This window comes from Trichechus manatus, unplaced genomic scaffold (genome assembly GCF_000243295.1).
Source record: "Trichechus manatus latirostris isolate Lorelei unplaced genomic scaffold, TriManLat1.0 scaffold00143, whole genome shotgun sequence".
In the NCBI taxonomy this organism is placed as follows: Eukaryota; Metazoa; Chordata; class Mammalia; order Sirenia; family Trichechidae; genus Trichechus; species Trichechus manatus.
The window spans coordinates 310762-332858 of NW_004444079.1; the positions used below are offsets into that span (position 1 = coordinate 310762).

The window sequence follows — 22097 nt, forward strand, 5'->3', positions numbered from 1 at the left end:
ATAATCTGAATGTGTATTCCTCCTGAGGTAATGGCTGTCCTCTGGGACCACAAATGCCACTGACTGAGTTGGGAGAACTTTGACTGAGAACTCAGAACTCCATCCCACGTGACTGCTTTCTTCAGACCGTGTCTCCCCCAGAACCTTGATGTCCACAGCCAATGTTCTCTAACTCGGTTCAGTGCACTGGGGGCGTACCCAGGCAAACGCAAAGCTATGGGATGATTATGGGGCATCTTTCCGGAACATTAATTTTACCTAAATGGGTGGGAAAAGCATTTTTACATTAAGTAAACATGCCTATATTATAGAGTAAGATGTGACATCTACATGTATTTTTAGGACAAAACAGAAGACTTTAAGGAGATGGGCTTTAAGACTTTAAGCATGGTGGGCTGCTTTACTCTATATATGCAGAGACCCAAGAGCATACATTCAGTCTCCTCTGCTATTAATTCCTTCCCTGGGAGAGCCTGAGACATGCTGGTTTGCAGTTCAAATGCCTTTATCCAGTTTTCAATCCTGCCTTAACTCCTTCCTTGTCCTACTTATTCAAACCAATTTCTGATTGTAACAAATTCTGCTCTACAACATTCCTAAAACAATGACACTTAATGGATACTTCAAGGTCTGGGCCAAATGTCTCTGTAAAGCCTTCCCTGGCCATAATCAGAATTAATCACTTCCTCCTCTGGGCTTCACGCGCTTTCTTTATAGCTCTATTAAGGCATCTCTATGGTACTACCATTTTAGCTACTATGTGTGCCTCTCTCTGGGTTCTAAACCTCTTAAGAGCAGTGTCATGTCTTATTCCTTTTCATAATCTCAGAGCCTAGCACCTTGCCTGGTATGCAGTGGTGTATAATAATCCTTGTTAGATGTAATGAATACTTTACATGCTAACAACTAGGGTATCAGGGTTCCTGTTTGGGAGGAAACAGACCTAGGATGAGACAGGAAGTGGTACCTAGTCTGGGGTCCTTTCTCATTTATTCCTTCTCTTATTTGTTGTTCATCTCTTCATCAAATACCGATGTTAGTTAACATGCTGGATACTGGGATACAAAAATGAATAAGACACCTGGAGTTACTCATAGTGTATGGGGAACTAATGCCAACAGACACAAAATAAGTGTCCTAAGTGTGTTCTGAAGAGCAACCCAGCCTTAAGGAGCCCAGGATGGTGGGCACACTTGTGACTTGTGGACACTCTTCAGATTTCTGGATGTGCCTTAATTTCTCCTTGAGGCCTAGATTTCAAAATGAAATGAGTTCCCATTTACTTTGTGCCAGGCACTTTTCTGAGGGCTTAACATGATTTATCTCATTCAATCTTCACAACAGCCCTGGCATTACTATTACTACCTTTACTTTCCAGAGAAGGAAAGTGAGGTTCAGAGATGTTTCATACTGTCTGTAACAAGACCATCTGTGTAGTGGAGTTCATTTGATCCAATGCTCATGATCTTGACCCTATCAAAACTGCCTCAGGGAAGAGAACCATCCTGGTGGCTGTCATAAGAACAACTTAGGTAGGCAGCGGGGTGTAAGTTTGATGAGCTCCATTCTCAGGGGGAGGGAGGCAAGTCCATTGGACTTTGGGTGAGATCAAAAATGGGAAAAAGATACTAAACTGAGTCCCTAAGTATGAAAACTATCAGGCTTCCAGATCCTGTGTCACCTTCCTGTGCTTGCCAATTTTGCTACCCTCCATCTGCTTCCCATAGTGATAGCAGTATGCACAAAGAAACACAACTACATGGACAAGTCAGCAAAAGAGAAGGTCTTGTGGCTTGTTTCAGAGGTCTGGCATGAGAAGTGAGAACTGGAGAGATGGGATCAACGCAATAGTGAGTCTCAGGAGGAAAGAGATCAAAAGGGGTCAAGTTTAAAAAGAAAAGAGGCACCTAGGAAATCTGAGACTAGGGGGAAAGAGGAAGGACAGAGACTAGGAGCCTACCAGAGCTTGCAGCCTAGACCTGGTGGGTTAACAGCAGGAGCCTTTGCTCTGAATCCCTGGCCCCTGGCCACCTCCTGCTGTGCCCCAGTCTCCCTCCTGCACAGTGCCCCTGCATCACTGCATATGTTTAGTCAGCTCTGCAGAGACATGTGCTACTACTGAGTGGAGAGCCCTGGGTGGGAAGGCCATTCAGGAAAGGAAGTACAACGAGTTCCATTCATCACTTTAGCATGGCCTAGGAGGGCACAGTAATTGGTAGCTTTTGACAACATTAACATATGTTAACTTATCAACAATCTAATTGTATTTTGACTATTCAAGGCCCAGTCAGATTCAGACTGTTTTCAATTCATATATTTTGTGGGTGGGTGTGTGGGTAGGGGGTGGGGGGGAGCGGGTGGTGGTGGAGAAGCACTTTGCTACCTACATTCTTCTCAAGTATAAACCATCTACGCAGAGTTGAATCTTACTCTGTTCTGCCCACATCACTGGCCGTCCCGGCTCACAGCCCTGCGCACTGCACTGACTTCTGCCTCCACATTTTTCCTCAAGGTACTTATTTCCCTGAAATACCCTTCTCCCACGTCCCTACCTACTCAGGTCCTGCGCATCTTCAAAATCTAATTTGTTCTATCCAACCCACAAAAGTTTCCGGATACTTTTCTCTATGTCCACCCAATCTTTTTTCTCTGAACAAATAGTCTCCTTCACATTTCACACACACCCCTCCCCCAAGTATTGGATTGCAAATTGGCTAGTATCTAGAATTGTTTGCTAATTGCTTCAAGTATGTTGGCTTTGTTTTCAGAAATCACTTCAAAATCCTTGATTGTAAGCCTATAGTACTTTCTCTGTCATTCCTAGGAGTATTACCCAAGGTGCTGGGGACCCCACTGTCACTCAACACATCCCTGATGACTGAATGGCTGGCTGACCGATTGAAAATAACTCCCCTGCAGACTGCTAACAAAATCAGACTCCCCTGAAACTCTGATGGGAGCACAGCACGGTATCGGAATGTGTATCCATAAGAGGTAGGGTGTGCTGGTCCCCTGTTATGAGCCACACTTGGTGCTACTTCACATTCCACCTTCACAGCAACCCTACGGTGTGCTTGTTACTGTCCTCATTCCACAGATGAGGAAACGGGCTCAGCAGTGCTAATAATATGCCTAAGCACCCAGAACTAGTAATCAGGTGAGCTGGGATTCAGGTGGAGGTCTGCCCCTGCTCTGTGCCCACTAATGTCTGCTGCCCTCCACATGGACAGCGCTGGCCTTTGCGGAGTGGAGAGCCAGGAAGAGTGTAGCCTCACTGTGTGCCTGGAGGGAAGGAAGCAGCATTTACTCTAGCCTATCCTTTTTACATATAAATTACAAAGGATTGGCCCGGTTGGTCAATATTCCTGAGACCTCTCCTTGAAGGACAGAGATCCATGAGGAGACACTTAGAAATGCCTATTCACTCATTCACTGTCTCCCCAGGTATAATCATTCATGCTGAGCAGAGTAATGCAAGCGATATCATTCATTTTACTCCTCAGCTGCCTTCCTGAGGGAGACTATGAATAGGTAAATTTGTTGCATATTTTAGCAAGGCTGTGGAAGATTACCAACTAGGTGACCATATGATTTACTGTCCAAACCAAGACTCTTTGAGAATGAAAAGGGTTTTAGAAATAACTAACAGGCATTGACTGATCTACAACAGAGGTAATTTGGGACTGTGCCAGGCAAACTACGATGCGTGTTACCCTACAGAAAACCCTGAGTGTGAGGTGCCTGCAATACTCCTCAACTACACCTGTCAGTCAGGGACTGCTTTCTATTCAACCCAATTTAACATTCATGTGTTCATTCATTCAATAAAACATCCATGTGCCAGGCGCTGTGGCCAGTCCTGTGAAGAAGACAAAGTTCCTGCCCTCATGAAACTTACATTCTAGTAGAAGAGGTGGAAAGTAAGCAAATAGAAAATATAATGTCAGGTAGTGATGAGGGCTAAAGAAAAATAAATAGGATTAAAGAGACGGGGAGGGATGTGGTGTGAAGAATTATTTTTAATAGGATGGGGAGGGACTTGTCTGGGGGGAGTCTCCTCAGGGAAGTCAGTGAAGGTGAGCCAGGAGGAGGTCTGGGGAAGGGCCTTCCAGGCAGAGGGAACACCAGGTGCAAAGGCTCTGAGGTAAGAACAAGCCAGGAGCCTTGGGGAACAGAGGCCAGTGTGGCTGGAGTTGTCAGTAAGGAGAAAAATGGGAGTCTAAGGTGGGAGCAGATCACAGAACGCCTTGAGGCCACAGAAAGTTTGGATTTTTTTTTCTGAGTGAGATGGGAAGTCACTGGAACTTTGTGCAAGAGAATGCTGTAATCTGGCTTGCATTTTAAAAAGAATCAGTCTGGCTACTGGTGGAGGATGCACTGTAGAGGGGCAAGAATGGGAGGAGAGGAGCAGGCTGTTGCAATCGTACAGGTACAAGATGATGAGGGCATGGACCAGGTAGACGCTGGGGTAAGAGGTGGCTGGATTCAGGGAACCTTGTGGATGCAGAGCCTCTAGGACTTGTGAATCAAGTGGACACTGGGTGCCTCCAACATGCAAGACCCTGGCACAGGACTGACCACAGCCTTATCCCAGGGTCTGGTTCTCCCAGGGGTTTTTCTCAATGTGCCCTAGAAATCATTACCTGAAATTCTGCACACGAGAAACAGCTGCTTTGGTCTTCTGGGGCGGGAGGGGGAGGGTCCTGAATGTCCTTACCTTTGGCTCTGTGATCTTCCTCCTTGGGGCACTTCCCCCCTTCCCACCATTTACGCTTCAGGATTTCCAAGCGGTTGTTCTCCTGCAGCTGGAGAATGGCCAGATCAAACTCGTCCCGGAAAACCGAGCCTACGGGGTCACAGGAGAGGTCAGAACACAGGACATGAATGCCTGCTTAAGTGTCCCTCACTCCCTTTCTCAGTAAATCTCTGCCCTCTTTAATCTCAGGGGGATAAGACAGATGTGGTGGGGTGTCTCCACAGGGCCACTGCTCTCCACTCCGGCCAGTCTCAGCAATCTCCACAGAGGGGAGTGAGTTCTGGCTTCGCGGAAGGGCACTGTGTCCTTTCTACTTTCCCTTCTCTCCACACTAACTGGCATGTCAAGCCCAGAATGGGTCAGGTAACAGCTTGCCAGGCAGTTGTGCCACCCCCATCCCCACTCAGTCCCCACCACTGTCTCAATTAAAAAACAGTCTATCCAGGTTACATGGTCTGTCTACCGACACACAGGAAGTGGGTGCCAAGCTTCCCATCCACCTCAGTAGTCCAAGCAGGGAAATGTTCTGTGACACAATCCTCTCAGTGAGTCATTGTCTATTTTCTACTTTATTTAAATTAGCTTCTCAGGCACCTACAGTTCTCACTACATTACACCTCACAATTGTTTACCCAGCGCAGCCACCAACCAACGAGAGAAAAACCATTCCAGAAAGTGCCGGAAGCCACCTCTTGCCCATGGGGGAAGAATCCACTCACCAGGAGTCCCCACCTTCACAGGTGCCTGCTGAGTGCACCAGAACCCACAGACGGCGTACATCACCCCATCTCCCCCATCTTCCTCCCTCCTCAAACAGAAGGCTTCTGTTCAGAGCAATTGCTTTTTAATTTTTCTAATGGAACATGGTCATAGAGCTTTGGTTTTAGAATTTAGGTTTAATCACAAAAACAGGCTTAAATGAAACCGTGGAAAGCTCAATGCTCCAGCACAGGCTCAGGCCTGAGATCATTAAGAATAAGCTGCCAAAAGGCTGGAAATCAACTAAGCTGCCCAGTTTTCTTGCCCAAGCTCTGTGAAGGCCTGATGTGAGCAGATGCCCCAGGGGAACAAGGCTAAGCTTGGAACAAACGGATGAGTGCTTCTCAAACTTCAGCGTGCACAGGAATCAACTGGGGATCTTGCTAAAATGCAGATTCAGATTCAGTAGGTCTGGGGTGAGGCCTGAGAGTCTGCATTTCCAACAAGCTTCCAGGTGAGATGCTGATTCTGCTGGTCCATGGACCTCACTTTGAGACCCAAGGAACTAGACCATCTCCCAGATCTCTTCCAACTCTGACAGCCATGTCTCCACAGATACACCCTTCCCTACTATAGACACAACAATGCTGGCACACAAACCCCATGCCTACGGCACCGAATGTGTCTGTGCAACTAACTTGGTGAACTTCAAGAGCACCGTATGTGTAAAAACCAGTTGCTGTTGAGTCGATTCTGACTCATGGCGAACCCATATGTGTCAGAGTAGAACTGTGCTCCATAACATTTTCAGTGACTGATTTTTCAAAAGTAGATCACTAGGCCTTTCTTCTGAGGTGGCTCTAGGTGGATTCAAACCAAGCACATTAACTGTTTGCACTATCCTGCCTCATGTATAAGCCAAACCCATTGCCGTGGTGGAGTTGATTCTGACTCATAGCGACCCTATAGGACAGAGTAAAACCCCCCATAGGGTTTCCAAGGCTGTAATCTTTGTGGAAGCAGACTACCACATCTTTCTCCCACAGAGCAGCTGGTGGGTTCGAACCACTGATGTTTTGGTTAGCAGCCAATCACTTAACCCCTGCACCACCAGGGCTCCTGCCTCATGTATAGTAGGTACTTAAAACCCATCTTTAGGGAATGGATACATGAACTAGTTGCTTAGCAGATATTGTGAGATGAAGCAACAAAAGAATATTTCAGGTTCAGAGACAACGCTTCAGCCCAGCAAGGCACTTCAAGCACTTTCAAGACATTTTCAACGCAACCTCACAGCACACCAGGGGCCACATGAAAGGACTATTCTGCTTACTGTTTGCCTAAACCACCTGATTAATCTTCAATCTTGTTCCTTGTTTTGTTTCTCTTACTCTTCCTGGGCCCAACTATATTACTCATACTATAGTTATGCCCTCACCTCTCACTTAAGAATGACAACATGCTTGTCTTTCTTGGACATAACCTCAGCTGGACCTAGATTCTGTCTAATCAATGGACTCTTCCCCTCTGATCTGAGAACCTAGGCTAGTTCACAGCTCACACTCTCGCCCAGCCTATTCTGTCTAGCTGGCAGGACTCATTTGGCAACATGGGCTGGTGAACGAAGTACTGGATTTGGAGACATGCATGCTGGGCTCAAGCTCAGCTCTTCTACTTAACTCTGTGAGCTTAGACAATTCATGTATCTGCACTGACCTCAGTCCTACCCTCTACAGAAAGACCACGTCTGTCTCACCACTGGGATGACTAAGTGAGGTAACACATGTGAAAACAGCAGCATGTCAGATACACAACAAAAGTGTTTCCCTCCCTTTTTCCTTGGTTATTGATGAACATTTCTAGAGTCAGACTGTTCTACCTTAACTCTCTATAGGTTTGTTCTATGAAAACTTTTGAAGCACTTGACATTTCGGTTAAATTTGCTAAATTGCTAGAGTATTCTCAAGGTGAACCTTAAGTTTAATTTGTAATTCACTCCACCATCTTGAAACAAAATGTCAGCCAATAAATTTCTCAAAGGGACCCATCATCCGTAATATTAATGGACATCAATGAAATATGATGGTAAGCAGAAGGTATGGAGGTTTACAAGTTTACAAGTGCTCCAAGTGACACGTGTTAGTGTCAAAATTCACATAGTGTGAGGATGAACCATATTATTACTTATGTTTGCTTGGTTTCTGATCAGTCGTTAAGAAGGTATTAGCTTTTATCAAATGACATAGGGAAGAAAGGAAAAGATGGAAAGAGAACGAATACTCCTCAAGACAGGCTAAGTGTGAGACACTGTGGTTAAGACACAGGTCCAGATTATTAGGTTTAACTCTCTCAATAACCCTGTGAGGTAGGGGTTAGAAATCCAATTTTTTGAGTGAGATAACTGAAGCTCAGAAAGATTAAATAACCTATCCAAGGTCCCACAGATGGCAACCAGGATTTATTCCCAGGTCTGCCTGACTCCAAGCTCATGCCCTATATACTCCACAGGTTTGAGTGAATTCTATCATTTATAGAGCTTTGAGTTAAGTAAAGATCAATAGAAGGAATGTGTAATACAACTACAAAAATGCATACACTATATATCAATTTCCTCATATGATCTGATGGTCTCAATTCCTGCTTCTTCCCCTGCTGCCTTGTATAAGGACAACTGTACATGATAATGGCTCTTAATAGTGGCAGCGGAGGGAGGGTGGTGATAGTGGAGTGCGTATATCAGAATCACCTGGAGAACATTTTCAAATTCCCTCCACAATCACAACAAGAAGCTAATTATGCCCTCCTCCCTCATCTTCTGGTGGAGGCACTTTCAGCAGGGGAAGGCCCGAAGGTTAAACGTCCTTTAAAATGCACAGCTGGAATACCTTTCTGGAAGCCAAACCCCTCTACCCTCCTATAACAAAACATGATGGCACGTAAGCAGTAAGATGAATACCAGAACCCTGCTGCCCATTCTCAATTATCCATGCTGGCCTGGAGTGTATGGGGCAGTGAAAGCCACACAGCATCTGAAAGCCATCTCATCTCATCATGTCAGTTCTTTTTTGCAGCAAACTTTTCACCAGGGACATTAACAAATAGCAAAATTAATTCATTTGAGTTTTACCCTGGCTTCCTTCTCCTTTCCACTGCTAGTAAAGATGTCATTCAACTGAGAAATGGCCAAAAGGCTGGAAGCAGGAGAGAAAAGGAACTTTGGTCTAAAAATTCTGTCAAGGGTATCAATAAACCTATTGCCGTCAAGTCAACTCCGATTCATAGTGACCCTATAGGACAGTGTAGGTCTGCCCCATAGGGTTTCCAACGAGTGGCTGGTGAGGTCGTAACTGCCAAACTTTTGGTTTGCAGCCGAGCTCTTAACTACCGTGCCACAAGGGCTCCAGGGAGGTATCAATAGCCCCTTAATAATTAAGGATTGAATATTGATCAATGACTAATAAAAGTATATGGGTTTGCTTTTTTAAAAAAAAAAACCTTGAGAGTGCCCACCTAAAGTCACTGTTAAACAGATTCTAGAAACAGGGGCTGTTGAGTCCACCACTGCATTCGGTGGTTTCACTACCCTGACCCTGCCTGGGTGAAACTACACAAAGAGGCTGTCCCTCTCCTGCATACCGACTGGCATGCCAATCCCATAGCCCTTGGTGTCCAGCAGGCCCCCAATCTGAGTGAGGTTGCAGTTTCGCTGCCGATAGTACTCATTCATGGTGGACTCCAGAAGGAAGGCGTAGTTGGAATTCAACACCCTGGCGATTCCCTCTTCCGTGCTCTTCACAAACACACTCGGCTGCTTGGAATACATGTAATTCCACATGCGTTGGTAGGTCTGGTAGCGGGAGTTCTGGGTAAAGAACAAAAGGAAGCAAGATTGGGAAAAGGGAAGGGACATGCTGGTTTATAAAGAGAAGGAATCAAGGTGAGTCTTAAAATCCTGGCCCTTCTGCTACTCAACACACTCATTATATTCAATAGCCTTTTTTCTTTCCTTCTCTTAACTCACAGTGTTTACTGGGGCCATATAACATTTACATAACAGCAGGAGGAGGCAGCTATACATTTTATACGTTTACCAGAAAGATGAAGTAGAAACAGGGTCCTCAGGCACTGTCAACTTTGCCTACTGGTTTGATAACTTGAGGTTTTGCCTCATCTACTCTAGACAGGTCTTCCACTGCCAGCCTCCATGTTCTGATAGAAGAAGTGGAATTATAGTTGTGGTCCCTTCATTGTCCTTCAGGTTGGGGGCAGTGAACTCAGGTTCATTCAAGACTTTTAAAGTGACATCATCTGAAGGAGTAGCATTAGCTATTTTTTCTACCAATACTAAACCATGTTATCAATTACATATGCAACCAAAAATAAAAACCAAACTCTTTGCCACCACGTTGATTCTAACTCGTAGTGACCCTGCAGGACAGAGTAGAACTGCCTCATAGGGTTTCCAAGGAGCAGCTGGTGGATTAGAACTGCTGATCTTTTGGTTACTAGCCAAGCTCTTAACCTCTGTGCCACCAGGGCTCCGCATATTCAACACTGGCTTTTATTTTACACATAATAATAAGACCTAGAGAATTCTGGGGATCTATCCAAACCCTGTGTTTGGATGATGCTTTCACTGATCTCTGTGCCAATAGGCACTGAGACTTGTATGGAAAATAGAAAACTGAAGTCTTGGGCATGTTTCATGTGAAAACGAACTTCTTGGGCAGTAGGTTGGTTAGATACCTTGAGAGTGCCCACCTGAATTCACTAAAAGGGAAATTTGCTTCCCTAGAGATTTTGAAGGATATGAAAACTACTCATCTGTCTGGCCTGGCTGTCAGCTTAGAAATCAATCAATCAATTCGTCTGTCACCATTGTGACAGTGTCTTCTCCTGAGCATTGCAAGGAAGCCAACAAGGTCACTACCTGAGACCTATTAAGTCTGCTATCAATGAAAACAAATCATCTTAATGTAACCTTTCTCAAACTTCAATCATTTAAAGATTACTTTAATCTTGTTTTGTCTGAGTGCTACCTATAAAATTTGACTCACTTTTTAAATTTTAAATGCATATGTTAGCCTCATCTCATGAATATGAATGAAGTTACAGATTTGATTACATATATTTACACATATATATATGTACCTATACATGTATATATGTACCTATACATGTATATATGTAACTCTACGTGTATATGTGTACCTATACATGTATATATATACCTATACATGTAGATATATACGTATATATTATATACTTATATACACATATATAGATGCTATGAGTTGGAATCAACTCGATGGCAGTGGGTTGGGTTTGGTTTCATACATGTACATATACGCATATATACATGCATATACTTATGTACATGCACATATACATATGGTAGCCTGGGTGGTGCAAACAATTGACCGCTCGACTACTAGCCGAAAGGTTGCTGGTTCAAACCAACCAGAGGTGCCTCAGAAGACAGGCATGGCAATCTGCTTCCAAAAGCTCACAGCCTTGAAAGCCCTATGGAGTAGAGCTCTACTCTGCACACACGGGGTTTCCAAGAGTTGGAATCGACTTGATGGCATCTAACAACATACATATACTGAATGATGTCTGTGTGTTTACACACACACACATACCCCATTAAAATAAATATGAAACTACTGCAATTAAAAAATAATTGTGCCACATTGTACCCAATGTCATCTCAAGTGCCACCAAGGGTTTATGTACAACACTTGGGGCATTGTCCCTTTAGGACCTTATTCCAGGGCTATTTTGTGGAGCAGGAGGTAAATGAAGCCCATGTGCACAAACTAGATGTTCAAAAGAGGTAATAGGATCAGAGAGGTGATTTTTATCTCTAGCAGACAAACATCCCAACTTTATTCTGCTCAGTTCCCAATGTTTGTGAGAAACCAAAGGGTTTTACTTGGAAGAAGGTCATGCTGGAGCCTCCATGGATGGTGCCATACTCGATGGTAGTCTGGTCAGCCAGGTCATCCACTGACTCGATGGGCACATCCATGCGCTGCACGGTCAGGAAGGCTGCCAGGTTGGCCGTGTAGGATGAGATGATGATCAGTGTGAATGCCCACCTGTGCAGGAAAAGACCAGGGAGTCATCATTGCCCTGGCACTCCCAGGAGTCTCAGCCCCAACCCCAGTCCATATGAGAGACCAGGTGTCTCTCCTCTGAAGGCGCTCTCAGCTTAGAGGGGGACAGAGAGGAGGCAGGACATACGATGTCAACAGAAATGAACAGTGTTTGGGAGGGTTGCCCAGAAGAAGACAGTTTTTTTGTTTTGTTTTTCGATTTCCTAAAGGAGGTGGTTTTGGGGCTGTTACTCAATAGAGGGATAGTCCCTGCATGAAACAGTTTGGAGGCCTATGAGAAGTAACAGTAAGTGAGCTAAGGGTGAGGAGCTTGAGCTGGGATGGCTCCCTCTGCCTCTTCATGATGAAGCCAACCTTCAGATGAGAATCACCATATAGTAAGCCCCTACCAGCAGACATGGGCAATATCTCATGTAATCCCTACAACTCAGAGGTAAAATTTTTCTCCCAATTTTAGAGACGAGGAAATTGAGGCTCAGAGAAGTGAAGTAACTTGCCAGGTAACACACTGATAAATTCGTATTTTAGGATGAGATCTGCAAACCATAATAACAGCAGAAACTCTTTAATTAAGAATAATTGCTGAAAAGTTGGAATTCGAAAATACTCTTCCAGTGGTCATGTATTTTTAAAATAGCAGGTTGTTTTATTGAGTATATAGAACTCACTTAAATTAGAATACTTTTTTTTGCAACTCAGGCAGCATATGATGATAAAGCCATTAAAAACAGTCTGTTTACTTAAGTAGGTTAAACAAGCCTTCTACCATCTGGTCAACAGAATGGATTTGCATCCCAATCCTTTTGTTCATAGGTGGTTCAAAGATATACTTAAGCACAATTTAGGGTGGATAATTACAAATTCTGAGTCAGAGGAGTCTGAATTAATGAGGCTTTACTCATTATAAAGACATTGCCAACAAATGCATTGTGTTTCCCACAGGATTCAGCACCCAGCAGCTTCCAGACAGATTTTCAAGAAGCAGGAAGTCATGTTGCCCTTTGTCGCCATGTCCAAAAACTACTGGTGGCTGCCTCCCCAGCAGTGAAGTTGTGGGCCATCCCCCAGTTCAGTGGGTACAACCGTCCTCCAGATCACCAGAACTGTGGCCAGTGAAGTGATCTGGTTTTGAGTTCTGGCTTTGTCACATTGAAAGCCACTCCTCTCCTCTGAGCTCATTTATGGTCTAATAAATGGGGATAATGATGCCTGCTCTATCTTCTAAGAGTTGTGAGATCAAATGAGGTAATATGTAATTAGTGATTCATCATCTGTAAAGTACTATATGAATGTGAGATACCAGAGATACATAGAAAGACGCTCAGACTGAATATCGGACAAAAATCACTTGGCCACTTCCTTGCTGCCATCTCTGTTGGTGACCTGTAAGTGCCACGTGCCCCTCCATGCTAAGTCCTGCTTTCCCTGCTCCTGCCTCAGTGCTTACTCTCTACTTGGAAGCTGTTGCTCGTGACCAGCCCTGGAGGAGGACCAGGGCAGGCGTGATTCCCCACGAGGAGGTCGGCATTCTAACACTGCGTAGCTCCCTTGGTTAGTGTCTTGGGTTAATGAGGGCTTGGTGTGGACATAATCTCAGAGTTGGCTGGGGCGGTTCCCTCAGCCCCATGGCTATGCTCTGGTCTTGGTTCCACCCTAGGCGACCATGTGGCTGTTTATGTCACTGGTTACAAGGGGAGCTTAGTGACAGAGTGTCAGTGGCTTAGTGCAAGCCCATCCTCTCTGCTGAGAAAGCAAATCTCGGCCAGGCTGTCTGGGAAGGTCAGTGGAGCCCTGCTCCTGTGTGAAAGGAGCACTATCAGTTGTAAAACTGGCATGCTTCTTAGCAACATGGTGTTTTCTGTCTCTTTCTCTAAGTGAGGAGGCCAAGGCAGGGAACTGACAAAACCAGGGCCCTGAATTGATGACGAAGAGTTCTGAGGGGCAGAGGGTGCAGTAACAGCTTGGGTCAGGGACTGCTGAGGGCCTGACGTGGTGGATTCTCATTAGTGCTGAGCCACCCTCCCACAAAGGCTCTGGAGCTGAGGAACCAAGCCACAGGGACAGCTATTTAAAGCAGAGCGACACTGAAGTTGTCGGAGCAGGGACTTCCTGCAGGGTGAGGAGCTGACGGAGATGAACTGGGCACCAGGGACCTTGTGCAGCACAGGGGAACAACTATCCTCTGTAAGGAAAACCCCCACGTGGAAAAAGATCAAAACCTGTAGCTGATTTCTTGTCAGCTTGTCTCCTGGGTAACTTCTGCCCAGATCTCCCAGGTTTTGAGGGAGCTCTGTGACTGTTCCTGCTGAGATCATGCCTTATCCTGAGGACCTGAGACCCAGTTCTCCATACTGATCTAATTGGGGACTTCTCTGCACCATCTGGTAATGGGTGAGCACCTTGCCCAAACCATTCAAGTCCTACTGTAGTCACTGCTTTTCAGGGAAAATGAAAGCCCTAGACAGGAAGGGGTCACTGTCCCAGCTATGCTTTCATTTCCCTATCAGCCCCAGGGAGCCCTGGTGGCACGGTTGTTATAAGCTCAGGCTGCTAACCAAAAGGTCGGCAATTTGAATCCACCAGGCACTCCTTGGAAACCCTATGGGGCAATTCTACTCTGTCCTATAGGATCGCTATAAGTTGGAATCCACTCAATGGCCACAGTTTTTTTTGTTGTTGTTTTTTCTGATAAGCCCCAGTGGCTCCTCAGGTAACTCTGCCCAGACCACCCCCTTGTCCCAGGTCACAGATATTGAAGGGTAGAAACACCACCTTCCTTTCAACTTGGCTTAAACAGGGCTGAGAAGGAGGGAGGAGAACCAGGGTTGTAAGTCCTATACTCTGTGGCAGCAAAACCTAATAGCCCATTTTTAAATGAAGATTGGGAACGTATATATATACAGGGCCCTGGTGGTGCAGTGGTTAAGAGCTTGGCTGCTAACCAAAAGGTCAGCAGCTCGAATGCACCAGCTGCTCCTTGGAAACCCCGTGGGGCAGTTCTATTCTGTCTTATAGGGTCGCTATGACTCAGAATCGACTCCATGTTTATGGGTGTATATATATCTATATAATGATCTAATAATAATTATCAGTTCAGACACGTTATGGACTGAATTGTGCCCACTACTCCCCCACTCAAAAAAAAAAAAAGTATGCAGAAATCCATTAGGTAAATCCCTGTACCTATGAATGTGACCTTGTTTGGAAACAGGGTCTTTGAGATGTTATCAGTTAGGTTAACATAAAGTCATAGGGTGGGTTCTACTCTCTTCTGAGTGGTGTCTTATAAAAGAGGAGACGCAGGGGAAGATGCATATACAAGTCAAGGCACATCAAGGATTGCTAGGAGCCATCAGGAGCTAGGAGGGAGGGAGGCATGGAGCAGTTTCTCCCTCAGAGCCTCAGAAGGAATCAACATGGCCGATACCCTGATTTGGACTTCTAGCCTTCAGAACTGTGAGACAATAAATTTCTGTAGTTTAAAGCCACCCACTTTGTGGTATTTTGTTATGCAGCCCTAGGATTCTGAGACCATATATTTACACAGCACTTTAAGTCTTCAGAGCGCTTTTCCACACACTGACAAAGTTCTTTTTGCCCTGGATGAACCAAGAGGAGAAGGGGTTTCAGGTGCAGGCTGGCCGACTGCCCCTGCAGACAGGAGGTTGGACTGCTTGCTGCCAACTCGCCCTCTGAGGTCCTGTCCAACTCTGAGGGACTAAGATTTGGTATTTCCCTACCCCTGCTGTGGTAGACGGGTGGGTGACCTGGCAGCTGGCCTGGATGACTTCCTGCAAGGACTTCCTCGTCACACTCATATTTGCATAAAATCTGCATATGCCTTTGCAGGCCCAGCCACTCCACCTCAGGCTGTTGTCAGGTCAAGAAGCAGTAATTACTCTGCTGAGGGACATCAAGGCTGTTCTCTCACCCTTCTCCCTTCCTGATTTGGGTTCCTTCTTTATCTAGACCACAGAGGCAGAGGAAGGAGAAAGGAATAAGGTAGCAAAAAGCGCACCCACCCACCGCCCCCCAAACCTCCTTGAGCAGCAAAATGCAGCCCAGCTCCCATTACAGCCTGTTTCAAAAGGAAGAGGCTTCGAGGCTCTCCCACAGGCCCCTAAGCCAGAGTAGGGCTTGTCCGAGGACGCCCTTTGCATCATTGCCCGGTTTGCCTGGTTCCTGCCACATTAGGCCTGGCCCCATGTCTGCCTGGGACCTTACCAGACGCCGCTGACACAGCGGGTGGACAAGGCGCGAGGGGCGATTGTGGAGCCCTGCTGCATGAAGCCTCCAACGGGAAACCAGAGGCTGTTGCCGAGGGAGTATTGGTTCACCAGGAGGTTGCACCGGCCCTGGGCACATGGGTGTGGGCTGTACCACTCGTAGGGGGTCAACCTGTGGGAGAAAAGGAACATGTGCCAGTGCCAGAGAGGATGACTCTGAGGGAGAGGGTGCCAGAGGGTGGAGGAGGAGATCCTCTCCAGCCTCATCTCTGTGCCCCAGCAACTGGCCAGGTGGCCTTGGGCAAGCCACTTCCCTTTGACTTCCTGGACTAAAAAACGAGTCCAACCGGATTAGGTTGGTGGTTTTCAAACTGTTTTTCTATAATCAGAGGAACACTTTTTTTTTTCCCCAGACAAATTCTGATGTAAAACTCCAGTTCACAAAATCAGTTAAGGTGGAGCTCCTTTACTGGAAGCTGAGAGTGTCAAGGGGTGGAGGGCCTGGGAAGTTGCTCGTCCTGCTACCCTTAGTCCCGTGAGGTGATCATGGAGGAACCCTAGGGCCCCACAGAACCCCAGTTTGAAAGCCCCCAGTCTAGAGCGGTGGTTCCCAGACTTTAGCCTACATCAGAATTGCCAAGAAGGTCTGTGAAAACACAGGTTGCTGGGTCCCATCCCAGAGTTTCAGATTCAGTAAGTCTGGGGTAAGGGCTAAGGATTCGTAAGTTTCCAGGGAATGTTGATGCCACTGATCCAGGAGCTGTTCTTTGAAAGCCACTGGCCTCAGCGGTCTCTAAGGCAGTGGTTCTCAGCCCTGTCTGCTCTTCAGACTCACCGGGGGAGCTTATAAAAAACCACCAGTGCCTGGATTCCACTCCTAGAGATTCTGATTTAATTTGCCCTGGTAGGGCCCAGACATCTGTGTATTTTTTAAGCTCTCTAGGTGGATCTGATGGGCAGACAAGGTCAAAAACGGCCGCTCAGTTCTATGCCTCCGAGTGAGGCAGGCAGGCTCCCTCCCCTGTCCCTCTCTGAGCTGTGCCTCTGAGGCCTGGGATGCCCTTTCTTTCCTGCCCACCCTGTACATGCTTCCTCTCCTCTGCTCAGTGGCCCCAAGTCCACTGTCTCCCACACAAAGCCTTCCAGCTTTGATGAGAGATGATGTGTACCGTGTGCTTCGAGCAGGTGTGATGTGTTCACAGGGTGTTATTATCATCACTGGTCCTTTCAGCCCTTCGCTCAGCTGACTCCGCACCGGGCGTTCCTACAGTCCCTCACCCACGCTCCCATTGATGCTGCCAGCCCTTAATACCCGTGGATCACTTGTCCTAGGAGATGGGCTCCTTCCTTCAGTGGGTCCTGCGGAGCTGCCTTGCACTAGTGGTACCTCCCTAGCCTATAGACTGTTGGAATGACCTGAGGAGCTTCTAAAAAAAATACAGTTTCCCAGGCCCCACCTCTAGAGAATCTGAGACAATAGGGCTTGGGAACACAAGCTTGTTAAAAGTTCCTGGGAGACTCTGATCGTCAGTTGGTTTGGAAACGGTTGCCTGAGATCAGTACTTTTCAAGCATTTTGCCCCCTCTAAAATCTTATCCACAAGTACAATGTATAAGATAAAAGTGGAGTTGGTCTGGGTGTAGAGGGGTTGGGGCCCTGGATCTCTGGCTGCAGCCTCTTCTCACCAAAGTCTCTGAGCCTCCCAGGAACCTCCATACTCCAAGGAACCCTGTTTGGAAACTACCACCTCAAGTCAGGATCTCCTAGGCTCCTAAGTGCAGCGCCCACAGGCTGCAAGGTTAGACCTTCTCTACATCCTTTTTGTCAAAGATGGCTCTTGGGGCCATGTGTGCACACGTGGAGGGCAGGGAAGAGGGGCTGTTGGCCCCTCAGGGCTGGTTTGAAATGCTTTAGGCTTCCGGGGGCATGGTGACACAGGCTTGTGTGTGTGTGTATCTGGGGATCAAGCCCTAAGACCATTTTCAGGGCCTCAGGGTCACCTGAGAGCTGTAGCATGCCACTTACAGGGACTCAATCAAAGGGGGCAAGAGTGAACTACAGAGCAGTGGAGCCAGGGCTCAGGCAGACAGCTTCCAAAAACAGCAGCAGCTAGTGCGGTGAAGTGGAGAGGGGAAGTGTTGGCCAGCATATCAGCTCCCTCCCATCTCACCAGTTGTTACTGACAACAGATACTTGACAGTGGCAATGCCTGTAGGCCCAAGAGGGATAGGTGGTACTGAGCAGCATCTGCTGCCTTTGGAGGCTACCAGGTTATAAGCAAGGCTTGTGTCTGTTTGGCTGGATTTAGTGGACCCAGAATGACTTTCCTGATCTTGGCTTTGATCTCCACAGGCAGGGTGATGCAACTCCTCCTCAGTAGGCTGAGGATGGTCCAGGGGTTAGGTAACCTGCAGTTCCTTAGGGTTCAGGACACCACTGCCCCATCTCCTAGCTAGAGAGAGCATGGGCCCCCCACTTGTGCCACTGAATGAACAAGCTTGTAGGGAGAAATCTGGTCCCCCAGAGGTGGAATGTGTACTGTAGAATCATCTGCCTCCTGCCACTGAGGCAAAGGAGACATCTGAGGAGAGACCTGAAACAGAGTCACCACCAGACTTCTAGAAGCTCATCCTGAGCAGGTCTCTGCTCCAATGTAACTGCCCTTTGGGCCTCTGTTATAGGAAGCTGAGGGCTGAGCAGGGAGTAGGACTCTGAGTCAGTGGACGGTGTACCAGTAGGGCCTGTACCACTTCTGGAGAGGAAGTTGGCTCTCCTGAAGCCCACGCTGGTCCAACAGCCCTGGAGCTCAGATGGAGACAACCCTCTGCTCTGTGCACATTCTTGGGAAGCAGAGTCTAGGGATGATCCTCAGGTTCTTCCATGGCCCTGGGGGCAGTCCCTGGTCTCACAGGGGAGGGAAGGGTTTATCCTTCCCTAACCCTTATCTGGAAACCCTGGTGGCGTAATGGTTAAGACCTATGGCTGTTAACCAAAAGGTCAGCAGTTTGAATCCACCAGGTGCTCCTTGGAAACTCTATGGGGCAGTTCTACTCTGTCCTTTAGGGTCACTATGGATTGGAATCAACTCGATGGCAATGGTTTTTTTTTTTTTTTTGGTTTAACCCTTATCTGGACCTCTAGTCTCAACTCAATACTACTTGCAAATGCCTCTCTCCACCCTGCCCTCTTGCCACCAGCAACCCTCCACAGTTCCCACTTGACAAGGGCAGCTGTGTTTTCAGAGGCAGATCCAGGCTGAGGAAGGGCCAGGCTCTCTGCAAGGAGGCCTCCTCCCTCTCGTCTGTGCCACTAGTCTCTAGTCCCCGCATTCCAGATCTACAGCTCCGTTTCTTGTCATTCAGCACTTTGTGGCAGCTCCTGGCAAGGACTGATGCCAGGGCAGGCAGATGCATAGCGTTAATCAGAGTGATCTTCCTGCCACCTCCTTCTCCCCTCTTCCCAAGTCTCCTACACAACAGGGGGCTGGAGACTGGGGGAGGGGGAGTGAGAAAAAGGCAGGGGTGCAGAGGCAAATTCAGACAAGCTCACCTGTCTGCTGTGTGCATGTGAGGGAATGTGTGTGTAGATGGGTGGATGGGTAGTGTGGGGCTGACAGCTGGGCAGAGAGTGTTTCAGGTCCCAGTTTCTCTCCCATCCCTTAGTTTGCCAGCAAGGTCTTCTCAACCGGCCTCTGTCTTCCTCTCCTCCTCCACCACCCCTCCCCATGCAGTTTCCATGGCCAGACACTAGGTGGCGACGTGAGGACAGGAACGGGGAGAGAAGCATACCTAGCCACTAGGAAGAGGACACAGCTGACAGCCAGGTAGGCTAGAAGCATGAAGAGCCAGACACCCGGAGAAAACGGGTCCAGGAAAGAGAAATAGCCGGGTTTGCGTCCCTGGAAACAGATAAAAACAAGATTCACTGTACAGAATTAGTCAAACTGGTCCTTGGGCAGGACACGGCAGAGTGTAGGGTGAGCGTGGGTTTGGCCCTAGATTTCATTTCTCTGGTAGTTCTGGGTAACTGGTTTAAATGACACTGGGGCTGAAGGTGTGAAGGGGCTACTGCAAAATACCTGGCTCAGCCCTGATCTCAGCTGATCAAATAGAAGCACAGCTTGGGTCCCATCACTTCCTGAGGTGAGGGAGGTGTTGTGCTGGGAAACCAGAACAGCCTTCATTGCTTCTCAGTACTGCCCATGTCCCCTGAGGGTGGCGTGGGGGTGCTCAGGCAGACACGCCTCTCAGCTGTCTGCACTGCTGGAGTGTGACAACAGCACCCCTCTTTGCCACTCACATCTTCCTCGTGGGGATCCAAATACAACAGACATCCCTGGTTTTGAGTTTGTAGAGTGGTCTCACCCACGTGAAACGCACAGCAGCCCTGTGAGGCACAGGTTATAATTTTCTTTCTGCTAATGAAGAAACCAAAGCCGAGGGCAGTCAAGAGATGTGTCCAAGGTTACACAGCTTGTAAGAGCTGGGACTCAAATGCACATTTTCTGACTCAGAGCCCAGGACTCATACCACTACACTGTAGGAAACATGGTTTGTCCTGAGCCCTGGGATGTGCTTCAGCCAGAGTCACATGAGCCAGCGGATGGAGCAAGGAACAGGATCCCTGGGAGCAGAGCTCCCAGTCATTTTCAGCAGGAAAATGAAATGAGTACAATGAAGTTAAGTAACCTGCTCTCAGCCCTTAGCTTTGTGCTCTAGGGTAAATCCCTACCCCTCTCTGGCCTTTGTTGGAGCTAGACTGGATCGGAGGTCATACTGCTAGCCTATGAACCCGATATAGCCCACAGATACGTTTTGTTTATCCTGTAGTGTTTGAAAATTTTGTATTTGTTGCCTGCTTTAAATGATTAGGAGATTTCTCATAAAAATTCAGATTTCTGACTTCTTTTTTTTTTTTAAACAGGGTGATCTGGCAATGCTGGGCTTAATTCACACATGGCCAACACTGGCTGGAGCACAGTGGCAGCTGCCCACTGTAGAGACGGCGTGCTCCCTCCAACTCCCTGCTGCTACCAGGCTTGCTTCTTTCATTTCCTATGAAACCACGGACCTAAATGCTCCATAAGAACGATTCTAAACCAAAAATGCTATGATTCTAAGATTCTAGGAAGTCCATGGATGAGATTGAAAATCAGCATTAAGCTCTGGGGTTCTATGAACAGGTAAACTTCCAAGTTCAATGTCATATTGGTCGTAGCACAAACTACCATCATGATACAGTTCTATATCAAGATCTGCCATTTTTATGCGGGTCCCCAGAAACACAAAGAGGAGCTCTCTATGCCAATACTGAGCTACTAGCATTCTGAGCTTTCATTATCCATAAGATGCTTGGCCATGGAGAACATGCTGAGAGATTCCAAGTAACAATAGCTGCTCCCACTGCAGCGTCTGAGGCAGGTGGGAGGGAGGCGGCTCTGCATGGTCTGCTGTATCTGCATAGCTATAATCATGGCAGCGGTGGGGGGGAGCTCCAGCTTCTTTTCTGGAGGGTTTTCCATCCCTTCTTTGGGAGTCGGTTATGGCATCAGTAGGCACACTCCTGAACCACTTAGGGGTACGGTTTTATACTTCCGTTTGGGGACAATAGCACAGAGGGTGCTCAGAGAAGTAAATAGCTTACCCTCTGCCAATGGGGCAGCTGCTCTTGGGCCTTGTGGCCCTTCAGTAGTATGGCAATGACCGTTAGGGTGGTCTTTCTGAAACTGATGTTCTTTCCCAGTATGTCTTAGACCAGGGAACTGCCGTCTGATGCCAACTGTTCTCTGACTCATGGTACATCCACGCTTGGTCTGCATAGAACGCTCAGGTGATTCAGCTGGAAAAATGAAATAACTGGAGGCAAAGCCAGTAACTAAAGGGAAGGAAGAGGGGAGGAATGGGGGGGGAAGATCATTTGAGGATGTCTTGGGCCATTGCTACGTAAATTCTCTAACAGGAAGCAAAGGACTCAAGAGCAGGAGAACTGGAGTCCCCAGAGCTAGTTTTTCCCATGTCTGTCATGGGCTGACTGTGTCTTCTTCATCATCCTAAGAGCCAGTGGCAGACACAGGAAGGGAGACAGAGCGTGCAGAACAAGTACACAGAGTCCAGAAGGGGATTAAGGGGCTGATCATGCCTGCATACCTACTGAAGCAGAATTCACTAGCTTGGTCCACTCCAGGTCCTTCTTGAACACAGTTTCCCCAGACAAATATACATGTATTCCATGTACTCTATCATTCATGACGATTTCACTCTGCATCTCTCAATTGAGAGATAGCCATGGGAAAAAAAT

General features: G+C 47.2%; 1 protein-coding gene across 1 annotated transcript in view; it reads right to left on the reverse strand.

Moving 5' to 3' along the window:
* GRIK4 (glutamate ionotropic receptor kainate type subunit 4) overlaps positions 1-22097 on the reverse strand; it is a 422106-nt gene that overhangs the window by 12859 nt on the left and 387150 nt on the right. Inside the window, exons 14-18 of the mRNA XM_004385613.2 lie at positions 19589-19698; positions 15799-15972; positions 11391-11556; positions 9092-9317; positions 4718-4846 (exon numbers count right to left, since the gene is read on the reverse strand). Of these exons, the coding sequence (XP_004385670.1) occupies positions 4718-4846; positions 9092-9317; positions 11391-11556; positions 15799-15972; positions 19589-19698 (805 nt within the window). The remainder of the gene's footprint in view (positions 1-4717; positions 4847-9091; positions 9318-11390; positions 11557-15798; positions 15973-19588; positions 19699-22097) is intronic.